Source organism: Urocampus carinirostris, chromosome 2, assembly GCF_059441175.1.
Source record: "Urocampus carinirostris isolate Australia breed hairy pipefish chromosome 2, RoL_Ucar_1.0, whole genome shotgun sequence".
In the NCBI taxonomy this organism is placed as follows: domain Eukaryota; kingdom Metazoa; phylum Chordata; class Actinopteri; order Syngnathiformes; family Syngnathidae; genus Urocampus; species Urocampus carinirostris.
The window spans coordinates 922,271-944,439 of NC_142350.1; the positions used below are offsets into that span (position 1 = coordinate 922,271).

Consider the following 22,169-nt stretch of genomic DNA (forward strand, 5'->3'; position numbering starts at 1 on the left):
AAAGGAAAGGGTGAATTACAGCTTGGAGGTATGCATGGTAAAAAGTCTGTAGTTACAGGTGTACATGCTAGAGAACGAGTGGCTGTGCTTGTGAATGAGAAAGCAAGGGAAAAACTGGTGGAGTGTAAAGAGATATATTTGAGATTGATGTGGGTGCGATTAAAGTGAAGTGTAGAAGTATGGATGTTCATAAGTGCGTATAGACCTGGTTCAGAAAGAAGTGCTGAGGAGAGAGAGGAGTTCTGGAAGGATTTGTCCAAATGTCTGGCAAGTGCAAAAGAGGGGTGGAAAGTGGTAATACTAGGTAACCTGAATGCTAGGGTGGGTGATGAAATGGTTGAAAATGTGGTTGGTAGATATGGAGTACCAGGAAGAAATAAGAGTGGGAAGAAATTGATTGTGTTATGTGTGAAAAATAAGTTAGTGATTGCTAGCACATTGTTTAAAAAGAGGGACAGAGTCAGAGTGGATGGTGGTGAGATGGCAGACTGATGGATTATGTAGTGGTTAGGAAAGGGATGTTAATTAGATTGTTATATTTGCATGTTTACAGAGGTGAAATGAGTGGTATGTCTGATCATTTTTATGTGGAAGGAAAACTGAGAACAGATGGATCGTTGAGGCTTGTTATAGGAAGAGTGTGAGAGAAGAGGTCAAAATGTCAGAGTTGAAAAAGGCAGAAAAGGAAAGAGAGTTTAAAGAGAGGATAGGGGAAGAGTATGAACGGATTAGTAGAAGAGATGTGTAGAGTGTGGAAAGAAGTGTGTCGAATGAGAAAAGTTGGTCGAGGTATTAGGAAAGGAAGTTAATGGTGGAACGATGTGGTCTCAGAGGCTGTGACAGAGAAGAAACGTGCCTTTGAGGAGTGGCCTGCATGATAAGAGTGGTGAGGCGTATGAAAGGTATAAAGTGAAAAAAAGGTTGGTAAAAGCGGTCGTAGAAGCAGCGAAAAGGAAAGCAAATGATGAATGGTGTCGAAAGATAGGAGTGAATTTTGAGGAAAGGAGGAAAGTGTTCTGGAAATAACTGAAAAGAGTAAGAAAGAGCAAGTCTGGAAAGGAAGAGAAAGTGAAAGATAGGGACAGTAGATTGCTGGTTAGTGGTAGTGCAGTCAGGATGAAATGGACAGGGTATTTTGAGGAGTTGCAGAACGTGGGAGGATGGTAGAGAAGTGAGAGTCGAGGTGATTGGTGGTATGGGGAGAATGCCCGTGTTGGGTCGTTTAAATGTGAAGCCTGTGGAAGATGTCACGTCTGGGGCGGTTGCCGTGGCGCCCAATTGGTCCCAGCCGGGTGGCGCCGGATTCTGGCGCGGTTGTCTCAGCGCCCAGGTGGCCCCGCCCATGAACACCGGCTGAGACGCATTTGACTGATTGCTTTTTGGAGTACTTAGACGCGTTCCTTTGAACTGTGCTTAGCTGGAACGTTTGTTATACTTGTTAAACTTCTGTGAAATGTATGTGAGACTTATGTATGACTTCTATTAAATCCTGTTAAATGCCTAGTTCTGTGAATCTGCCCGTATTTGATCCTGTTTTAGTTTTGGTCTGATCCGTTTGTTTTTTGGACTTTCTTATCTTTTGAGTGGATTTCTAATCCACTCCTGCGACCATCGATTCCCGGATCGATTGTGCGCCTTCCTCTTCTTCGCCCAATAAATTGTGAGTACGTCTACGCGAATGGGTCCTTATTTCCAGAAAAATGGGACGTGCAAGAGGCAGTGAACGAAATGAAAGGGGGGAAGGTGCCTGGGTTGGATGTTTGCACTGCTGAATGCTTGAAAAAAGGTGGCACTGCTATGATTGACTGGTTAGTACGCTTGTTGAATGTATGCTTTTTAAGTGGTGTGGTTCCTGTTGATTGGTGCAGTGCATGTGTGGTGCCATTGTATAAAGGTAAAGGTGATAAGTAAGAATGTAGAAATTCGAGAGGTTGGTTTGGACACATGGAGAGGATGGATGAGGAGTGAATGTTGAAGAGGATTTACAGAGCAGAAGTAAATGGAAGGAGACCAAGAGGAAGGCCGCGATTGGCATGGATGGTTGGTGTTATGAGTGCACTGGAGGAAAGAGGTCTAAATGTAGTGGAAATTAGAGCTCTTGTTGGTAAGAGGAATGACTGGAGAGGTGTTTTGAAAGGATAGTGGGATGTTGGATGTGTTCTAGGCAGTGTTTTTCAACCTTTTTTGAGCCAGGGCATGTTTTTACATTGGAAAAATTTTGCGGCACACCACTAACCAAAAATGTAATAAAATGACACTGAACAGTATGTTTATGTCATGATTACTGATTCGGGACACCTGCGGCAGCCCCGGTGGCGCCAACAGCCCTGGTCGCTGATTGGCTCCTTGCCACTTTTTAAACCCCCCGATTCCCTGTTACCGGCGTCCGATCGTTGCGAACCTTCAGCTCCCGCTAAGGCAAGCCTTCCGAACCTGACTCCCTGTTTTTGACTCTCGTACGTTTCCTGGCTTCAACCTGTTTCTGTTTGATCACGTCTCTGCTCCTGCGCCCCGGTAAGCCGACCTGCTTTTCCCTCTTCGACACCGCTATTCGCTCACCAGAGAAGTGCCACTTCTGCGTCCCGAGCGACCTGCTCCCCACAATCAATGATCACTGGATCGTGGGTGCCAGCTTACGTCTCCCTCTCAATAAAACTAAGAAACTAACGCAACTGGGTTCCCGTCTCCGTTCCTGGTTCCTGACAGTTTAATCACAATATCATTTATAATACCCCCAATTTTTACAACACAGACACTTGACAATGACATGATATTTGCAGAAAATGATTCATAAATGTTTTGTAAAATTTTACATTTTAAAAAGTGACATTGGATAATTTCTCACAGCACACTAGTGTGTCGTGGCACAGTGGTTGAAAATCACTGTTCTAAGAGATGGACAGGGCACCTGTATGATGCGGCCATGAAAGCTGCCGGGCCCTGCTGTTGAACAGAAAAGTGTGTTGTGTCACCCTGACCCGAGTGACATGGCCACTTTCTTGTGTCCCGTTTCATCTGGAGGGCTGAAAACATGACCAACTTGGGTGCCGAGGTGCTTAACGTGTTTGTGTGTTTGGGCATTTGGGTTGGCCATGGTCAATTTCTTTGTGTTTTTTGCTACTTTTTCCTTTTCTTTGTTTTTGTATATGTGTTTGTCCTGCTGTCGGTCAACCCCTCTCGAGGGATATGACCAGGGTAGATAGATAGATGGATAGATAGATGGATAGATAATCCTTTTAAATTATTTTTTGACATGGACCAAAAATAGCCAATGATAGGCAAGATCCGTCAAGTAGAAAAAAATATCTTCTTAAACTATGATACAGTACAATGACATACTCTTTGTGATCAAGAAAAAACACAATTGAGGTTTTTCACTCTCTTGTTGGATTCTGAGCTAATTATAACTCGTCAACACCAATATCCCTACGCTTATTTTTTGTAAAGGGCAAACCGCAGTCCATTTAATTAATGTACGACATGTTTTAACAAATGTACTATCAATGATTTAAACATTCATAAATAAAGCGTGGAGGTCGGTGTTCTTGTTTGGGAACGTCACGGGAAAGAGTCGGCTTACAGAGCCCTTAGTTTGCGAATGACACATCACTATCTCGGAGGGAGCCAGCTCCCGTCTTTGGCTTCAAAGAGCTGTTACGTTTAATGACACATTGAAAGGAGATAGCCATGTCCCATCGTTTACGTCAAATAGATCACAGAGCCGCATACCTGTCAACCTCCACGGCTCCATGCCTGTACAAACCGTCGTATTTTCCTGTGCAAATACAAAATAATCGTACACCATTTTTTTTTCCGGAATGATGCATGATGGGAAATCCCCAGGCGGCAGACGCATGCGCACAGTAGCATCAAACCGCTTGCTTTGTTTGCAACAAAAAAAAACAATCCCAAGATGGAGGCTTCTGCAGCGAACTCCTTTGACTTGATTGATTTGCCATTTCGTGAGAGTCGGTGTGTACCGGATGGTACCCATCATTGACAAATTAGCGTTTTCTGTACAGATTTTCTTGTACGTCGTACTCGTCTTGAAATGCATAAAAAAACGTACTTTGTATGGCAAAACCGTACAGGTTGACAGGTATGGAGCCGTTATGTTTGCAAATGACACATCACTAATTAAAAAAAAAAAAGTCGGCTCCTGTCTCCATTCAAAAAGCTGGCCCATAGAGCCGTTACGTTCCTTAACTACAAAACCCCACTTTGAAAGGAGTCGGTTCCTATGATTAATTTAAAGACTCGAGCCACCCCGTTCGCAAACGACACACCCAGCAACCAAACAACAGTTGCGTCCCAAAAACGCACATCGTTGAGCGCCGTCCAGATGGTCGCGCTGGTCGGTTGGAGGCACTTCTTCTTTCCGCAAATAAGAGCAAGAGGCCCCGCTACAAGACTTTAACTCGATGACAAAGGAACTGAGTTAGCCTAAAATGCTAATCCCAATAATGCTAAATAATGCTAAAGTGTCCAAGAAGGCCGACGGTGCGTGAAACCGTCGGCTCATTGCTAAAGGAGCGAGCAAGCCTTCTTTGTTTGCTTTCGATAGGCGAGCGATACCTAGCCTAAGCTAGAAAGCCAGCCTGCACAAAGCTGAAACTTTTTTTTGTTTTTCAGTTAGCTTCATCTCCTTTGTGACCTTGGACGTCGTCATGGAGGCAGTGCTCTTCTTGCTGGTCTTTGCAGGTGAGTAACATTAAAGGGACAGTGTGGAGTACTACGTTCCTTCTAGTGGTAAACAAAAACTGCTTTTATTAGCAAAAAACAATATTCTTTTAAATGCTGTGCAAAAAATACACCATCCCATAAAATGACTTTTTATTTAAAAAAGGTAATTATTTGCAATAAGATGAAGTGCTTCTAGAGGGAGCTGACATAATGGCGGCCATCTTGCTTCTAAAGATACCCCCAAAAACATGTCTTGTTTTTTCTCTCTTCCCTATTTTTCCTTTCTTCTTTCGCCCTCTCTTTTAGCCTTTCTTTTTTCATCTTTCCGTATCGTTTTGCCCGTCTCTGTTCTTACTTTTTGCTTCTCTGCTCTTATTTTCCTTCCTTTCTTCTTTCCTCCTTATTCTCTTTCTTCTTTCATATTTTCTGATACAGGTACTCCCAAAAATGTTTGCACTCTTCCTCATGCTTTGTAGCACTCATCTTTGTTTACACTACATAATAAAGTGACATGTAGTGGCCAAATAAAACAGACTACCCCATTAAGAATGAACTATTTCTATCCAAAAATGCTTGTCAAAAAATGAGAAGCAAAATATTGCGTTTGGGTCACTTTCAGTCTCCGTAGTTTGTATTCTTCCTTGTGCTTTTGTAGCACTCGTTTTTGGTTGAGCTTCACAATACAGTGACATCAGTGTTCAAATATTATACTGTGTCCCTTTAAAAGTAACAGTGCCATTAATGTTGTGAAATGAGGCAAGGCTTGTGATGGTGACATGGTTTTCTCATCAAATCTGAAACTGTCCATTTGCACCTGTGCAGGACGGTCAGCCCTTTCTCAGGACGGCATGTTGGTTTCTGGCCTTACGAACGGTAACACTAACCCAGCACTGGCGGCGGTACGGGACCCTAACCCAACTCTGCGGTTCTTTTCAGCATGCGGCGACTCTTCGGAACTCCTCCGAGGATCCAGCGGGGTCATCACCAGCCCCGGGTGGCCCTTCCAGTACCCGGCCCGACTCAACTGCAGCTGGAACATCCTAGGCCGACCTGGCGAGCGGGTCACCATCAGGTACGGCACAGCCGCTTTTGCAACCTTTGCTTGGCACTCCTGACATAGCTTCCCATTCCCTGTAGCTTCCAAGATTTCGACCTGCAGAGCTCGCATCGCTGCTCGTCAGACTGGATGTCCATCAGCAGCTTTAAGAACCTGGACGGTCTACGGGTTTGTGGCTCCACCCTGCCTTCACCTTACGTCTCCTCGCAGGATCACGTCTGGATTCATTTCCGATCCGACGAACAGCTCACCGGGAAAGGATTCCGCTTGTCCTACGTCACAGGTCAGCTTTTCCAGGCGAAACCAACAATTTTCTTGAGGTTAATAAACAAGATGCTCTAAATAAGGAGAGAAGACTTCACTAAAATTTGAACTGGCAAGGAGAACAGGAGAGGACTGTACAGAAACCCTCTATAAGCAATCATTCTAAACTTTCCTAAAGGGTTCTTCGCTGATTCATTGAAGTCAACCTGATAAGTTGATTCTTAACTTTTTACATCAATGTCACTATAGGCCAATCATGTTGCTATCCTTTGATTAATGCATCCTTTATGGTGGATCTGCTCTTTGTAACCTAGGATATTTCATACAAAGAAAGGGCTCAGGGGAGGGCATTTAAAACAGCTTGGTATTCCTTATTTGAGGGTAGGGTTTTCTCCGGCTCTTCTTGCAATTTCAAAATCCGTTGATGTGTTCCCTCCTTAGTGCATACTAAACTATAAACTTATTTTGGTCCTTCAAGGCTAATTTGAACCAGCAACTTCAAAGAATTGCAAAACAACTTTTGTTTTTAATTGGGCACAGAACGTGTAGTGTTCTTTTCCAAAATTATGCAGATATGTTCCATAATATTCCACGCGCCACAGATCTTGAGAAATTAATTTTCAAAGTAGACAGTTTGACTTTATATCCCTAGAGGTATGACGTCACCGGAAGACTGTGAGGAATCAAAACAATGGCGCGTCCCGTTGAAAACAGACGACCATTGTAGTTATCAGCGAATGCATAGAGCTCCTTTATGCTTGGAGTAATTAGAACTTTGCTTACAGTGTCGCTGGGTACCTTTGACTGATCGTCCGAGTTGCGTACTTTGATCTTCAAAAGCTGTGTTCGTTAAATGTATCTGCTGTTGTGTACAGCGTGCTTTCTTTGTTTGCCTTCGCTTCCTTTTAGGTATGAGATTGTGACTTTTCCTTTTGTCTTTTTTGCCTGGTGAATTGCAATTAATATAATATTGTAGGGGTGGGACATAAAAATCGATTTATGTATGGATCGTGAGTTTATTTTTGGCCATTTTTAAAATCAACATTTCTCCCCGGAATCCAATTTTGTGACATCATATCCAGTACTAAAAATGCGGGAAAGCAAATAGAAGTTGAAAATGAAGGAAGAAAGTGGTCAACGGGAATTCAGGCCGGTGCCCATAAATTTGACTCATTTGCACTGTTTGAACATCATTCATGGTAAGGCTGCACAATTCTGAAAAAAAAAAAAAAAAACGAATTGCAATTTCTCAAACCTAAATTGCAATTTCGATGTGATTTTCGATTTGAAAAGAAAAGTGCATTTTCTGTGCTAGTTTTTTTTTCCAGGGACAAAGTAAACATAGTGACATGCAAACATAACTTGAGATGACGTACTTCGAGACAGAGAGTACCGTATTTTCCGCACTATAAGGCGCACCGTGTTATAAGGCGCACCTTCAATGAGTGATATATTTTAAAACTTTTTCCATACATAAGGCGCACCGCATTATAAGGCGCTACAGTAGAGGCTGTAGTTACGTTATGCAACCATTAGACGGTGCCGCGCTAAAGGGAATGTCAACAAAACAGTCAGATAGGTCAGTCAAACTTTATTAATAGATAAGAAACAAGCTTTCCACAACTCCGTTCACTCCCAAAATTTATAAACGGCTGTTTTATTATTATCTGAGGTAAAGCATTTTCGTGACACATCTTTAACATCTTTGAACAACAGCAAGGCATGACATTTTACTTTTCCTCCATTTAGTCAACACGCAAAAAAACGTCTGATACTGTTATGGTAAATTAAACGTTAGCGCAATCGCAATATAGTGACACTCGTAATGTGCAAAAACAATAACAAGTGCAAAACAACAGCAATAAAGCAATAACATAATAACTAAAATGTAAACACACAAAAGAAAAACATAAAGCTCACTCTATCAGCTCCTCATCCACGAATCCCTCGAATTCTTCTTCTGCATTGTTTGAATTGCTGCTGCTCTATTTCCGTGTTCTACTGCGTGACTGATCGCCTTGAGTTTAAACTCTGCGTTGTAAGCGTGTCTCTTAATAGGAGCCATTTCAGGCTCTTTATACAAACGCACAAATAAAAGAGAATCGTTGTTTAATATTTCCCAGTATGCACAGTGCACTTCTTCTACGCGAAAAATGGAGTCGGTGGCTGCTTACCGTAAGTTGCGAGACCTGTCGCGGCTCAATATTGATCCATATATAAGGCGCACCGGATCATAAGGCGCATAGTCAGCTTTAAAAAAAAAACAGATTTTAGGTGCGCCTTATAGTGCGGAAAATACGGTATATGATTTTAATAAAATATCAACTATATATGGACAAAAAACAGAATTGCAGTTGAATAAATGGTCTTTATTGTCATTACAAAAGGACAACGAAATTGGAGGGCTATTCCTTTCAGAGTAAGAAAACAATTAGGAGAGCGGCTTGCAAGCTACACACTAGAGCCAGGTCCCCACAAACTGGAACTATGAATCCTTGAAAAAAACTGGTTTGCGGTTACACTGTCACACTGTGTTACATCGATTTCAATTTCGGTTAATCGTGCATCCGTAATTCATGGTTTATTGTCCCAGTAGTGTATGACTTAAGTTGCTTGTTTTGAAGAAAAGAAAACTAAATCACTATCATCAATTATATCAAATCACAATTCTTGTAGAATCTAAATTATCGAAAATTGTAATACAAATCGAATCGGGACCTTAGTATCGTGATACAATCAGATTATGTCCATAGCCTATTGTCCCACCCCTATAACATTGTCCAGAAAGCTTCCTTTCTGGCGTGCGGGCTCCCGAAAGCTTCCAGGTTCGCCCCGTTAGTAGTCGGTTAGCTGGCTAGCCTGCAATGCTTATTGTTTTTTTCCCCTGGCTGGCTCCGTGTTTGTTCCATAACCGTTTTTTGTTGTTGTTGTTAGCTCCTAGTTATCTTGGCTGCTTACTGCATATTTTTAGTCAGCCAGCCTCACATTTTTCTGCCGATCGGTCCAGGTTTGTCTACAGTATCCGGTTAGTCTGCCATGATCATTTGGTATATTCACAGCTGAGTTTGTGTTTGTTGACGTAATCGTTTTTTTTTTTTTGTTGTTGTTGGCTCCCGGATATCCTGACTGTCTACTGCATGCCTCCCGTTTTTTACCGTTATTAGCAGCCGGCTAGCCTGCCGTGTCCCGGCTGGTTTAGCCCCTTATTACCTCACTGTGTGTTATTGTTGCCAGTTTGCCCCATTTTGGCCGCTCGCCATTTGTTGTACCATTGCTGCACCTACCTGTGAACAACGCCTTGGCATTCTCCACAAAAACTACCGAAAATTGTCTTAACACACTCAAAACTTCTTTGACTAATTAACATGTGAACCAATATGGTGACTGGCTTGCTATGGTGCTGTTCTTCACATGACATCAGAGCTCAGGATGTCTAAGACGAGACAGACGGTCTTCAAAATGCATTTTCTCGGAAAGTAATTAGAATGTACCAAAAATATTATCCAAATAACATGTACCATATTCTAGCATTTTGTATGTTTTAGAATTCGGCTATCCTTTTAAGGATCACAACCTCATTCAACAGTGGTTAGCGTGGGAGTGTGTCAGTTTTCAAAATCGCCATCTGCACCTATAACCTCTTTGCGATTATAATTCGTCTCAGCTTGGTCACAATGTCTACATTCTTCGTCAGTATTGCTTTGGTCAGTATGCGCTCAATCCATGCTTGTTCTCACACGGGTTACTGGGTTTTTGCGGCCGCCCAGGCAAGCCCGACGCGTCCAGTTGCGAGGCAGACCAGTTCCACTGCTCCAACGGCAAGTGCATTCCTGACTGGTGGCGTTGCAACACCATGGACGAGTGCGGAGACAACTCGGATGAACGTCTTTGTGTAGACTCGCCCTTCTCTTTCCAGCCCTGTGGTCTGGACCAGTTCCCTTGCTTATCCCGCTACACTCGGATCTACACCTGCTTGCCTCACAGCCTGCGTTGTGACGGCAGCATCGATTGCCAGGTAGGGGCAGTAGCGGTCGCTCGAACTCATGACCCCGTTCCTGGGCTTGACACTTGGTTCTTGGACTTAGCCTCCGGTTCTGAGCCTTGACCCTCTTCTGGACGCTTATTTCAGGACCTGGGCGACGAGATGGACTGCGAAGCAGTCACTTGTGGAGAACGGCTCCAGAACTTCTACGGTTCATTCAGTTCTCCAAACTATCCGGATTTTTACCCCCCGGGAAGCAACTGCACCTGGCTAATCGACACAGGAGATCACAGGAAGGTAAGGACGAGCTTTGAGGTCCCGAAGCTTTTGTTCACAAATGCTGTCTGTCCTACAGGTCATCCTGCGCTTCATGGATTTCAAGCTCGATGGAACAGGTTATGGCGACTATGTGAAGGTGTACGATGGCCTGGACGAGAACCCGCGGCGCCTCCTGAAAGTCCTGACAGCTTTCGACGCCAGATCCATGCTGGCTGTGGTTTCGTCTTCTGGACAATTGCGGGTTCATTTCTACGCCGACAAGATAAATGCTGCTAGGGGGTTCAACGCCACGTACCAGGTAAGGACCCACTCTCGTGGAACTAACCACCCCGGGAATTTAGCATTGACACTTATTGTTGCAGAACACCAAGAGCGCTGTGGTTCTGTACCCCTAAAGCAGTTTCTACTCAAAGTTGTTTACTTCACATGTTTTCATGTGACTTGTCAAAATATCTACTTACACTGTCAGATAGTTATGACCAATGTTCCCTCTAATTTTCCACGGGTCTGAGTGTTCACACAAAGTCGGTGAGCAACACTTGAAACAACAGTGAGCAACGGCAATCCCACGTGTGGCAACTGAGTCATTATCAAACATGTCCAAAACTTGACATCAAGTTACATTTTGCTGAGTTTCCGGCAATGCCAAAAAAATGTTCACTTTTGAATGAATTGACTAATGTATTATTGCAAAGGTTGTACGGCCTACAAACGTCATTGTTTTTACAACATTTTTTTTTTACAAGACTTTCATTTCTTTTTTTTCCTGGTATCTTTTTTCGCATACTACTAACATTTTTGGGGGCTTATTTAGTCAGTTGCACGGTACAGAACTGTATTTAATCAAATTTTTTTTGTGGAAGTACAATGTTGGCAACAAGATTGACTTGGTATAATTGGAAATAATTTGAATGCAACACAAACTTTTTCTACTTTTTCCCTGTTTTTTTTTAATCCCTTTTAAAAAAAATCTCATCGTGTGTGTATTTTTTCCTAGCTGTTACTTTTTCTTTTTGTTCTCTATTTACTTTTTTCCTTTGTTTCTTTTTCTTTTTTTCTGTATTTTTTCTTAATTTTTCCTTCTTTTCTCTCTACCCTTTGTTTTCTTTCTCAGCTTTACACTACTTTTTTATTTTGGTATTTTTTTTCTTTTTTGTTCTATTCCCCCTTCCTTTAAGTCATTTTGTGCATAATTTTACATAATATTTGGTCATATAGGGATGAAAGAAGCAAAAACAACCTGAAGAGCCGTTTAGGACCCGAAAGAGCCGGTTCCTTTTAGTGAGCCGAGCCGAAGAAGCCAGTTCTCAAAAAAACTTTAGAAACACACACGCAGTTTAGAGGGAAGATTGCGCTGGACGGATTTTCTTGTGCGCTGAGAATGTGCGAGCAGTGCGCAATTGTACAGCAGTGCGCAATTGTGCGAGCAGTGCGCAATTGTACAGCAGTGCGCAATTGCGCGAGCAGTGCGCAATTGTGCACGCGTGCAGCTTAGAGGGAGCATTGGTTATGACATAGACGAGCACATATTTCCTACATCGGACAAAAACGCGAATGAAAGCTGCGTGCCATAAAATGTAAGCTCTAATTCTAGACGACAGTGCCAGTGCAACCATGGTACCAGTTTGGAACACAGAAATCAGAGGATATATTTTTGAGTTGTTGTCATTGTAGGTTCTCGTAGTAATAGAGCAAATATAAATTGCTTGTCATCATTCCTCAAAGATTAAAGGGAATCCTAGTGACTGAAAAATAACTTGGATGATACCGGAAGGAAACTGGTGTGGGAGACTTTTAACTTCCACTATTGTTCAATTTGGATGTATTTGGTATACATGACTGTTGAGAGCCACTAATGCAGAGGTCCAGGACCTATGGCTGGTAAGCCATATATGGCTCTTTTTCATGAGTACATATGGCTCAGGGATAAAATTACATTTGTCAAATCTCATGCAAAGCCTTTAAATTCTGAAAAGCGCAGACTCAAGTCTAGTGCGTGCATGGCTCATGTGTTGCCATTAAAGTGGTTTGTTTGGTCCAGTATAGAAAGAGCATAGTCCCCACTACAGTTTACAGTCAAGGTGTCACACCAACAGACCCCATTTTGGCTGTAAGTCGCTGAGGAATCCATAATATAGAAGCCTCAATTAACAATTTAGGTTCACTGTCGAGAAGCTTTATGATGAAAACCGCCAGCCAGGATTGCCAGACAAGCACACAGAGCAATTTTATTTGGTGAACAGTAGTGGTGGGCAGAGCTATGCACTCAGCACCGTCTGCACCAAAGGTCAGTATTATCGTTTGCAGTATTTTGTGACATTTTTATAAAATAACTCTGCTCGCACCTTGCTTTGAAACCATTATTTATGAAAACAATAAAGGTCAAAATGAGCCCCAACGATCGAAGTATTTGCTAGCGGGTGACGTGATTAAAGTGGTATATTTGTTGATGTAGGACACAGGACTCATCTTTTTTTCATATATTTTGAATGATAATCTAATGTCTTAGAAATAAAATGCACTGAAATATTAGATTTTGGCTGATGAGCGGGATTAGCAGTTTTGCTGAAATTTGTCTTAAATTACATGGTATGACTTTCAAAAAACCAAAATCAAAATAATTTGCTTTTATGGCTCTCTGGGTCAAAATGGTTCCCGACCCCTGCACTAATGCTAGCTAAATAATGAATCAAGTAGCGTCAAACTTCCTGTTTGGCTCATGTCATGTATTATATGTCATGTGTAATGGATATTAACTGAATTATCCTCTAAAAGGGCATCTGAACTGATTTGAGACGTCATTACCGCGTTTTGTATCTAAGTGCATGCTTTACGGAAAAGGGCAGTTTGCCAATTTCCTTGGTGCTGCACACACTTGAGGAATTTGGCAACATTTTTGATACTCGACGCCATCCAAAAAAAGTCTACCTCTTTACACCTGACACCAAAAGCAAAATATTCAACACCAGTGGCTTGACACAAGGTCTTAAGATAACCTCCCTCGTGGCTTGGTCCTGGTTTCTTTAATCCTGGCTCCACCCTTCCAGGTCGACGGCTTCTGCTTACCCTGGGAACTTCCCTGCGGGGGAAGTTGGGGCTGCTACACAGATCAGCAGCGCTGCGACGGTTACTGGCACTGCCTTAATGGGCGCGACGAGGCCAACTGCTCGGCCTGCCAAGGCAACGAATTCCCTTGCTCCCGCAACGGAGCTTGCTACCCTCGCTCGGACCGCTGCAACTACCAGAATCGATGCCCTAACGGATCCGACGAGAAGAACTGCCTCTTCTGCCAGCCCGGGAACTTCCATTGCAAGGTGCACTATTAGAGTTAAGATCTGGCCTTGAATATCCAGCCTGAGCACAACCATTTACCATATTTTCAGGACTATTAGGCAAAAATTTAGCCACTAATAGAAAAGTGCACCTTATAATCTGGTGCGCCTTATATACCTGGACTGCGGTCGATAAGATTAAAAATGCAAAGGTTTTTATGTGTGTGTTACTACACAATGTTTTACTGAATACAACCATATTCGTGCAATTATTGATCAATCCAAAAACAAGTGCAAAACATTGGATGCAGTGGGAATCTGTGAGAGTCATTACACTTAACCGCTAAATGACTAATACAGTTGACATAAGAAAAGTAATTAGATGTTTTCATTATTACAGTATTTTTACTCACAGTGCCAGAGACACTGTTTTGCATAGGGCATTCTAATAGGTTAAATGGTATTTCTACTTCTTTACCTGCGCATTAATAACTTAGTGAAAAACAGAAACAAAGCCTTTCAACAAAATAGCTGTCATACATATACATACATATTAAACCGCAACATTTCCGAGGCACAGTTGAAGAAGAAGAGAGACTTTTGACTGTTGAACTTATCAAAATGCACTATGCTAATCAGTGTTTCTGGCATCATGAGTAAAAATGGTGTGATAATGAGATAACACAGGAACAGGCATTCAAGTTAAACCACTGATTTGGGCCAGCGATTATTAATACTCAACTACTCAAATGTTAATTTTCCGTAAAGCCTTGTGTAGTAATGCTTTTCCAATATGATTTACAAGCCCAAGTTAAAGATTTGTATTTTAAGCCCAACCTGAGCCAAAATTGGGGTCGGGCTCGGATTTGGGCTTATAATCTTACCTCTGGTGCCTGTGGGTCCTTCCTGAGAGTAACCTGTGGCGCCGTCTTGTGTTTTCAGAACAACCGTTGCGTTTTTGAGTCTTGGGTATGCGACGCCCAGGATGATTGTGGAGACGGTAGCGACGAAGAGAGTTGCCCGGTGGTGGTGCCCACTCGGGTGATCACGGCCGCTGTGATTGGGAGCTTGGTTTGTGGCCTCCTATTGGTCATCGCGCTGGGTTGCACCTGCAAACTTTACTCGCTGCGCATGTTTGAACGAAGGTGAGCACGATTCCGCCTATGCCAACTCCGTCCTCTGTTTGCAGTCAGATGCATCTGGCTTGCCCTAGGTCAGAGGTGTCCAACTCATTTCATCTCAGGGACCACTTTGTAGTAAAAGCACTCATGGGGGCCAGACTAGTAAATCAATGTCATAAAAAGTGTGAATTAATTTTAAGGCTGTGATCTTACAAAGGCTCATAATTAAATTATGATTTAAAAAGAATGAGGGAAATGAGAGAAAGGTAACAAGAGAGAAAGAAAGGGAGTGGGAGAAAGAGGAAAGTAAGGCAGAGGAGAGTAAGAGAAAGAAAGATGGCAAAAAATGAAAAAAGAGCAAGACTGAGAAAGAGAAATGGAAACTAAGTACGACGAAAGGTGAGAGAGGGAGAAAGACCGCGATAAAAAAGGAGAAGGATGGTGAGACCAAGAAAGAAAGGGAGAAAGAGAAAGAAATTCAGAGATTTAGAGAAAGGGGAAAGAGCGACAGATCTGATAAGAAAAGGAAAAAGCTAGGAAGAAGGTAAGGGTGACAGATGAAAAGAGCAAAAGAGAGAGAAAATGAGAGAAAGGGGGAGATAGAAATAGTGAGAGAAAGGGCGGCAGTTGTCAGGAGGTAGTGCGCTTTTCTCTGTACCAAGTGGTCGCAGGTTCAATTCCCGGCTCCCCCAGGTTTAATGTTGAAGTGTTCTTGGGCAAGACACTAAACCCATCATGCCCCTGATAAACAGGTAGGCTGACGCCGCTATCGGTGTGAGTGAGAATGTGTAAAGCATTTTGGGAAGTCTTGAAAAGCGCTATATAAAAGCCGCCCTTCTACCATTTTATTATTCATAGAAAAAGAGAAAGAGAATGAAAAAAAAATAGTGACAAATGAAGAGAGAGCAAGTTGGAGGGGGGGAAGAAAGAGTGAGAGCGGTAAAAGTTAAGAAATGGAGAAAGAGCCACAGAAAAGAAAAGGGAGCCGGAGAAGGGGAAAAGGGGGGGAGAAAAACGATTGTGAGAGAAAGAGAGGGAAAATGAGAAAGGCAGAGGAACAGATGAAGTGGAAAAGCGAGAAGGAAAGAAAGGGAGCTAGTTAGAGAAAAATTGAGAGTGAAAGAAAGAGCGATGAAAGGTCAAAAAAGGGGAAAGAGCAAGAGGGAAAGAAAAAGTAGAGGTGGGAAAGAGAGAACTGAGGAGAGATGGAGAAAGAGCTAGGAAGAGAGAAAGGGCTAGAGAGAGAGAAAGAAGAGTATGAGAGAAAAAAGGGATAAAGCAATAGAAAGAAAAAGCGCAACATTCGTGACTTGTAGTTTTATCATACCTTGCAGAAGTCGTCGTCGTTAAGTCACTCAAGGCGCCTAAGGTAATCCTTAGTAGCGCTAAACTCGCTCGTGGGAGGCTCCGTAGTTCTCAGAAGGAGAGGGGGCTGCGACTGTCCTGTGCCGCAAGGCCTGACGGGGTGTGACCCAAGCAAACGAAGCCTCTGAAGTCCTTAGTACGTTCGGACAGGCCGGTGCATGATTTATGGAAGCCCCGTGGGCAGGTAGTACAGGTGATTAGGGTGTGGTCGCAGAATGGTTCGAAAGCACCACTGGCATTTGGACTGGGGGCCAGGGTTGCTCTCGAAGGCGCCCGCCCTAAGAAGAACAGAGGAGAGTAGAAGAAAGAGAAAGGGAGGGACAGATAGAGAGAAACACGGACAGAGTAAAATGCAAAAGGGGAGGAAAGAGTGAGAGAGGTGGGGAGAGAATGGGAAAGAGAGGGATGGAGAAAATGAGACAAGAGTGTAAAGGGGGAAGAGAGAAAAGGAGAGACAAAGAAAGAGAGAGGACCAAGAAAGAAAGAGAGAGCGAGTCTGAGTGGATTGAGTTGGATTCGTAAGGCTCCCCCAGGAGAGAACCCTTCGCAGGACACCACGGGAAGGTTCCTAGTCTTTGTCCTGCAGAAGCTCGCGTGTAACTAGCCAGCCGCTTCCTTGCATTAAGAGTAGAAGCCCTCAGATGTACTTTTTTATACTGACAATAAAGACCATTTATAGTCGTATACTCTCAGTTGGTAATAACGTCATCTCTTATGTTTAAATTCTCCCCAAAACAAAACTAGCACAGAAAATGCACTGTTCTTTTAAAATTGAAAATTGTATCGAATTTGCGATACAGGTTTAAAAAGTTGCAATTCCAGAAGATAAAATACAGAAAGCGCAAACAAAGAAAAAGAGAATGGTGGAAAGAGACAGAAAAAGAGAATGTGAGGGAGAAAGAGCAAGAGAGAAAATGAAAGATAAAAACAGGGTAGGCGGGAAAGAGAAAAGCTGACAGCGAGAATAAGAGATATAGAGGGGAAGAGAGAGAGAAAGAAAGAATGGAAAAGGACAAGGGAGAGAGTTAGAAAGTTGGAAAGAAAGAGGGATAGGAGATTAAAGGAAAAACAAATGAGAAGGAGAAGAATGGAAAGAAAGCAAGATGGAAGAGAGAGAAAAAGATTGAGAGTGAGAGAGAGAGGTAGAGCAGGACCATCACTTCTACTTCATCTCAAATAAAATTGGAAATGTTCTACATTTGATAAATGGTAGTCAGCAAATACAGATGTGGCAATATCCAGTGGACATATTTAAGGCTGAATAAAATCAATTTGTGGGCCTAATCCGGGCTGTGGGCCCTATGTTTGACATTGCCGCCTTAGGTCCTTCGAGACGCAGTTGTCCAGAGTAGAGGCGGAGCTTCTGAGAAGGGAAGCCCCGCCCTCCTACGGTCAGCTGATCGCTCAGGGCTTGATTCCACCCGTGGAGGATTTCCCTGCATGCTCCGGCACTCAGGTTGACCAAGCTACGTTTAAAGAAAGTCATATTTATTTATACAGCTCTTTTTCACAAAAAGTCTCAAAGGGCTGTACAGAGCACAACAAAAAAATAACGAGTAAAATTCATCAAAATGTACAGAATTTTATCTAACGAGACATGAATACTTATATTAATCCCAGCAAGCCACAACAAAAGACCAAGTGAGTTGGATACATTCGGAGCGAACTTACATATAAACTCAGAGCCAAGAGCTGGAGTTGCTCAGGTGAAGGTGGAAAACTTTAAAAGCTTGCATGAACAGATTTGGAAAGTGAGTGACACTGAATGACAAAGCAAGAGCAGATAACAGCAGCAACAAGCCATATGACAATAAAACCTTTTTTTGTACGCTACAGTTTATATATTACTTTATTGCTCGGTCAATCAAATGAGGAAAAGATGGTTAATTTATTTGTAAATCTGACTGTGCTTTACATTAACTTCTTTAGTTTTTCTATTTTTTCTGGTAGTGCAATTAGACTGTTTTCAGGATTTCTTTTGGCTCGAAATTTGCGACTGGAGATTACAGTGTAAAGGTTTGTTTTAGCATAGGGGTCCCGAACTCAATTGACTTGCGGGCCACCAAATCTAAAGTCATTTAGCTTTTCTCAAATATTTCTTTTCAAAATTCGCTAAACAAAATAACATCTAAAATGTTAAGAGTGCATCTAAAAAGAAATCAATCCGTAATAAATCATTCCATGTTTTGCATGGGATGCACTTACATGAATGGGACCAGTGTCTCCCATAGAAGTTTGTGAGACACCGCTGGGTGGACAGTCTAGGGGTAGTGTCCTGGTGTGTGTGACTGAATTTTGAGTAAAATGTGCTTGAAATTGTTGCCATTGCCATGTTTATTGGGCCAACTCTTTCTGCTCCCAAACCTTTACTCAGGTTTTTTTTAAATGATATATAATCAATAATAATAAAACATCATGCAACAAATCCCTTAGTAATTTCATGTTTTCATTTCATTTGCAGATGATCCCTGCAAAACACTTGAAATATAAATTAAAACATTCACAGATCTACAATAATTTATAAATGTTAGATTTTTACAAAATGAACAGAGTTAACGTTGAACAACAAGAAAAAAACCTGAAAACAATAAAATCAAAATTTCAAAAATAAACTTTTCAGTGTTAATTACATGATCAAATGTAAAAAGTTTTTTTAAACTATTTACAATTCTAACCAATTTAGACACAGATCTTCGAATAACACTTAAAAATTATACATTTGAATAAGGAAAACAAAAAGCAAAAAATCAAGTCTCTAAAGATTGACATATTGAATGCACTCTGCTTCGGACCCATCAATAACCTTAAAATGACTTCAAATTTCTGCTTTTTATAGCTACAGTACTTTTTTTTGTCTTCCGTATTGAACTCTATTATTACCCAACACCTATAGAACCCTTTCTATGTTTGAAAACAAGTGTGACGTAGCCAAGCTGCATGGTTGAAGCAGAATAGCAGATTTCATGCAAGTTTTTTTAAACAGCCTATTGAAACAAAAAGATGGTAGATTGTAACCTTTCAAAATAGCACAAAATATAGCAACTTTATTTTAGTCATTGATCAGCGCTGGATTTTTTTCCTTCAAACTGGAGAAATTGGCCTTAAAAGCAATTAAAATAATGTGCTTGAATTTGGCCATGAAAAAGATATTACGAGAACTCTTTGAAGGCCATTTGATTGTAGCAGCCCGGCAACTTATCTGTTTTTTCCGTCAGGCGTCTGTTCTGGAAAACCTTCGTCTGGCAGTGCGTTCTCAGCTAGGATTCACCTCGTTCCGCTTGTCATCCGCCGGTCGGCGAGGCAGCCTTTGGGGCCGCCTCTTCAGCTTTTCTCGTATTCGCCAGTCCGGGTCTCTGGCTTTGGTCTCGGCTGACATTGAGGATGGCGGCGGGACAGCCAGTTCCGTGTCCCTGGACTCCGACGACACGGATACAGAAAGCGAGAGGTGCCCCGTGGCCCTGGGCGACCCGGTAGCCCCCCTACCACGCAAGACTCCAACTCCTAGTTCAGTGCCCGTCTTTGCAGCCTCCGCAAACAGAGCGTCCGGTCTCGTCCAATCCAGTACCAGCGGGACGTTTTTGGCCAGGGAACCGGCCAGTATGGATGTAGAGCGTCCCAGTATCCGATCAGATGTACCCGCCTCCAGTTTGCGTCGCCTGAGCCACAATCTGCAACGTCTGGCCAGAAACTTCATCACGAGTGGTCGGCCACCTCAGACTTTGACCAATCAAAGTCCCCTACACCATCCGGATACAGAAAGGGATGGGGTCGAAACTAGTGAGCGGCGAGGGAGCATGGACCAAGACGAAGAGCTTTTGGTGCCGGAACCAGACTCTTCGTTCGGGGAGATTCGCCAACCCCTTCTAGGGGTCCCACGTCCGATTGGTGCAAGGACGGGCGGGGGCGGAGCTTGCGAACACTGCGGCAAAGTCCACACAGCTCGGATCCCTGATTTGTGTCTGGAAGCGGGAGGCAAAACCGAGAGCAGCGACGATGAACTGATTCAAGTTTGCTAGCTCGACAGTTGCACAGTAACAAACAGAGGCACCGTCGGGATTGGACAGACATGTCCTTCCTCGTATTGGTTAATCTTTTCCAGTAAACAATTGTGTTGTTCTCCTGGGACCCTTGCAGCTACACTTAAGTTGGTATTTGTCTGCAAAAAGTGCCCTCAGTGTGGACTTAAAGGCAGCCAAATAGCTTTGGGCTACAAGATGTGACGTAAATGCTTTCATAAGAAAGCTAGCTCCTTGATGTAATGCTAATGAGCCATCAGTATTATTGGTGTGTCTGGAGTTTTGGTACTTTGACTATTTATTGTTATTCAAATTGTGGTGTTCTCTGACATACATGACTGATGATTTCTCCTTCCTCAATAATTAAATGTTTTAAGGACTTTTTGGTTACTTTTTTGGCTCAATGAGTGAATCAAACATCTTTTCAAACCTTTTCACCTAAAGGTTCAACTTTAACTTGATCAGATCATTTACACATTGATTCTATCAAAATCAGAGGTCTTCGACCCAATTTACTCAGGGGGCATCAGAACTAGTGTTGAGGTTGGGCCGAATTGGGTTTTTCACTGTTCTCTATTTTTTAATACGCTACACAAAATACGATATAAAAAAATTAATCAGTTAGAAATGAATATATAATTTGAACGTAAATGAAAGGGAGAATGTGTATTTGACCCCTAATTTTGTTCTGCAACCGCAAAAAAGCACATGAATACAGAGAAAGTGACTAGAAAGCACAATTTCGTCTTGATTTTTTTGCCCAGCCTTTTGCAAAGACAAAATTATTTTTAAAAAAGTGAAACATTAAGAAAGGGGAAAAGCCAAATAACAATTTCAAAAGAGAAATGACAAAAGCAAGGAAAAAGTTGAAAGCTTGAAAAGAAAACTACTGGGGTCATAGAAGAAAAGGATTTGAGCAAGATGAGTCAGATCCCTCAAAATTAACCTCATGTTATGTAAAATAAATGCACACTTCTTGACGATCCATGTTTTAAAACATGGACGTTTATATCATAGTTCATGTAATAGGGCAGGGGCCTCAAACTATCATCTCGAGGGCTACAATTGGCCTCCACGCCGTAGGTTTGAGACAGCCGATCAAAATGATCTCTTGCAATTTACGCAGTTCATATTCCGTGTATTTCATTTTGTGTAAGCCTTTTTTCCCCTTCAAGTTTTGTATGTTTATTTGCCAAGCGTGCTGAAAGTCAAAACGGTGAAAGTTTTAAAAATTGTACGTTTCTTGCTAATGTTGCCCCATTGGGTGCCCAACTGGCACATAAACACAATCTGGTTAAGCAAAACACACTAGCCCTTACAGCCTGGAGAGGTATTTGACCAGCTGGTTTCTATTGCAGATAGTAACAATCAGCCTGTCCTCGTGAGTTTGCAAACATGTTTGTTTTTGTTCATTTTTGGTGCTTTTTCTTACATTTTAAACTTTAAGATGATGTACATGGGGTACATGCAGATATGCTCCGTGGTACCCTGTAGGAGGCTTGGCGACAGGGTGTATTTTTTTTTTTACCCTTTCCCAAGCCTTTTGGTGACTGAAAGATGATATGTGATCTTTCTGGCTCCAAAAAGCATCAATTGTCTCCTGCCAAATCTCCCAGACTCTGACACTTGCCAGAATGCTCTTCACAGAATGGCGAATGTTTGTCCGAGTGAATAAAGGAAGCAGGGCTTAGCCATAGGTCAATTGGCCACGACGACACCAACTTTGCAATTTCAGCGCTCTACAATTGACACCACCGTCAGTCTTTTTGTTGGTCAGCGAGGCCAAAACACTTGCGTTGCATTAGTAGAACAAGCTTTCAGACTTCAACATTTGCTAACAGGAAAGAAATAGTCAGCCAGAGTCTTGGCCACACGTAATGTCCACACATTGGCTGTCAGGAAAGGATCCATTTTTGTTCCTCGTGTTAGAGCCCAGTGCTGCCCTCAGTCTCTTTGTTGGTGAGTGGGGCCAAAGCAGGGTCTACCAGAGACGTGGACGGAAACAGCTTGAACCAGCCAATCACCATGACCGAGAGGTCTAGGTCATCCAGCAGAACCTGAGCAGCACCCATAAAGGATTTGTGGTCCATCTTGCCGTAATCTCCCCAAACAATGATCTGCGTAAACAAG

General features: G+C 42.5%; 2 protein-coding genes across 11 annotated transcripts in view; one reads left to right on the top strand and one right to left on the bottom strand.

Annotated features, from left to right (window-relative positions):
• The first annotated feature begins 4,258 nt into the window (after nt 1-4,258).
• On the top strand, nt 4,259-20,419 carry lrp12 (low density lipoprotein receptor-related protein 12). 2 transcript variants are annotated; one of them, XM_088328215.1, is made up of 12 exons: nt 4,259-4,500; nt 4,633-4,701; nt 5,506-5,556; nt 5,620-5,755; nt 5,821-6,023; nt 9,772-10,019; nt 10,134-10,283; nt 10,342-10,563; nt 13,313-13,579; nt 14,480-14,682; nt 17,347-17,479; nt 19,239-20,419. In XM_088328215.1, exons 1-12 carry the CDS (start codon nt 4,449-4,451, stop codon nt 20,037-20,039), a joined length of 2,535 nt encoding a protein of 844 aa, XP_088184341.1. In that variant the 5' UTR covers nt 4,259-4,448; the 3' UTR covers nt 20,040-20,419. The 2 variants fall into 2 exon arrangements, with proteins under 2 accessions (XP_088184341.1, XP_088184342.1); XM_088328216.1 differs by having other exon boundaries at nt 4,273-4,354.
• Nucleotides 17,495-22,169, bottom strand: part of LOC148370557 (regulating synaptic membrane exocytosis protein 2-like) — a 34,512-nt gene continuing 29,837 nt past the window's right edge. For all 9 annotated transcript variants that reach the window (XM_088328207.1, XM_088328211.1, XM_088328212.1 and 6 more), the window contains one exon: nt 17,495-22,156. In XM_088328207.1, coding sequence (XP_088184333.1) covers nt 21,965-22,156 — 192 coding nt within the window. In that variant the 3' untranslated portion in view covers nt 17,495-21,964. The remainder of the gene's footprint in view (nt 22,157-22,169) is intronic.